The sequence below is a fragment of the Elephas maximus genome, chromosome 2 (genome assembly GCF_024166365.1).
Source record: "Elephas maximus indicus isolate mEleMax1 chromosome 2, mEleMax1 primary haplotype, whole genome shotgun sequence".
NCBI classification, from domain to species: domain Eukaryota; kingdom Metazoa; phylum Chordata; class Mammalia; order Proboscidea; family Elephantidae; genus Elephas; species Elephas maximus.
The window spans coordinates 204,747,893-204,749,597 of record NC_064820.1 but is presented as its reverse complement, the minus strand read 5'-3'; the positions used below and the strand labels follow the sequence as shown (position 1 = coordinate 204,749,597).

At 41.5% G+C, this 1,705-nt stretch overlaps 1 protein-coding gene across 1 annotated transcript; it reads left to right on the top strand.

Moving 5' to 3' along the window:
- Positions 1 to 548: 548 nt before the first annotated feature.
- On the top strand, positions 549 to 1,487 carry LOC126067618 (olfactory receptor 14C36-like). Its single transcript, XM_049869702.1, has one exon. It carries the CDS (start codon positions 549 to 551, stop codon positions 1,485 to 1,487), a length of 939 nt encoding a protein of 312 aa, XP_049725659.1.
- The last annotated feature ends 218 nt before the right edge of the window (positions 1,488 to 1,705 follow it).

Below are 1,705 nucleotides of genomic sequence, written 5' to 3'. Positions count from 1 at the left end.
TCGTGTTATTTCCTACTAACCAATTCACCATCTGTCTGTCAGTTGGTTGTCTTGTGGTGGCTTTCATACAGCTTTGATGCTGCAAGCTACATCATCGGTATTTCAAATTCCAGCATGGTATGCAGATTTCAGTGGTGCTTTCAGACTTAGACTAGGAAGAAAGGTTTAGAAATCTACTTCAAAAAATCATCCAATGAAAACTTTATGGATCACAACAAAATATTTTCTGGTGCAGTGCTGGAAGATGAGAAAGTTTGAAGGGCAACAATGGACTCAAGCACGCCGGTGTTGATGAGGCTGACAGGGAACTGGACACTGATACAGTCTCTGTACATGAGATCTCTGCAAGTCAGAGGCAACTCCACAGCAAGTAACAACTAACCAAAATCAACTAGAGAGAATAAAATTGGATAAATGTGACAATAAACTAAATGTAAGACAATATGCATATTTAAGCTAATTTATTTCTACGCTATTATTCTCCTTTTTTTTTTTTTTTTAAGGATTATTTGCCTCTGTCTCTGCTATTCAAAGCAAAGTACCCAAAGATGCCCAACTCTACCACAGTCACTGAATTCCTGCTTATGAGGTTTTCTGATGTGTGGGAGCTCAGAGTCTTGCACGCCATGTTATTCCTAATGATGTACTTGGCGACTCTGCTGGGGAACCTTCTCGTTGTCACAGTAACCACTCTGGCCGAGAGTCTTCACACTCCCATGTATTTCTTCCTTAGAAATCTGTCTGTCCTGGACATGTGCTACATTTCCATCACTGTACCCAAGGCATGTGTCCTCTTCCTGCTTGACAACAGGGTAATCTCCATGGTGGGATGTGCAGCTCAGATCTTCCTTGTGATTTTGTTTGCTTTTGCAGAGCTGTTATTTTTCACCATCATGGCCCGTGACCGCTATGTGGCCATCTGCCAACCCCTCCACTACCCTGTGATCATGAACCCTCGGGCGTGTGTCCAAATGACACTGGCCACCGTATTCAGTGGTCTGATCTATGCAGGTGTGCACACTGGCACTGCATTCCGGTTGTCCTTCTGTCATTCCAATGTGGTCCATCAGTTCTTCTGTGATGTCCCATCTCTGCTGAAACTCTCCTGCTCTGACACTCTCAGCAATGAGATTGTAATTTTTGTCTCTGCAGTGGTTATTATAGGTGGCTGCTTTATCTTCATCATCATGTCTTATATTCGCATATTTTCTGCTGTGCTCAAGTTTCCAACCAGAGGAGAGCGAGGGAAAGCCTTTTCTACCTGTGTTCCTCACATTCTTGTAGTGACAGTCTTTGTTGTCTCAGCCATTACTGTCTATATGAAGCCGACCTCCAATTCACCTACAACTCAGGACATGATTATTTCTGTGTTCTATTCTATAGCCCCTCCTTTCCTAAATCCTATTATCTATAGTCTCAGAAACAAGCAGATAAAGGAGGCTGTAAGGACAGTTATGAGTAGGATGCTCTATTCAGAAAAACAATAAGGTCATTATTTTAAGGAATTTCTCCTTTGATGAGCTGAGTTGAAAAATACTTCAAAATTAGCTTTCTTGTGTACTTCCAAAATTGAAGGACCTGACTGTCAGCATTGAAATGATGTTGTTATTTGCTATCAAGAGGTTCCTACTCAAGACAACCTTACATATAACAGAATGAAAGTTTTCCCAGTCCTGCACCATCTTCATGTTCATTGATATCTTTA

Coding starts and splice junctions, on each gene's coding strand:
- LOC126067618 (XM_049869702.1), top strand. CDS start 549: ATGCCCAACTCTACCACAGTCACTGAATTCCTGCTTATGAGGTTTTCT.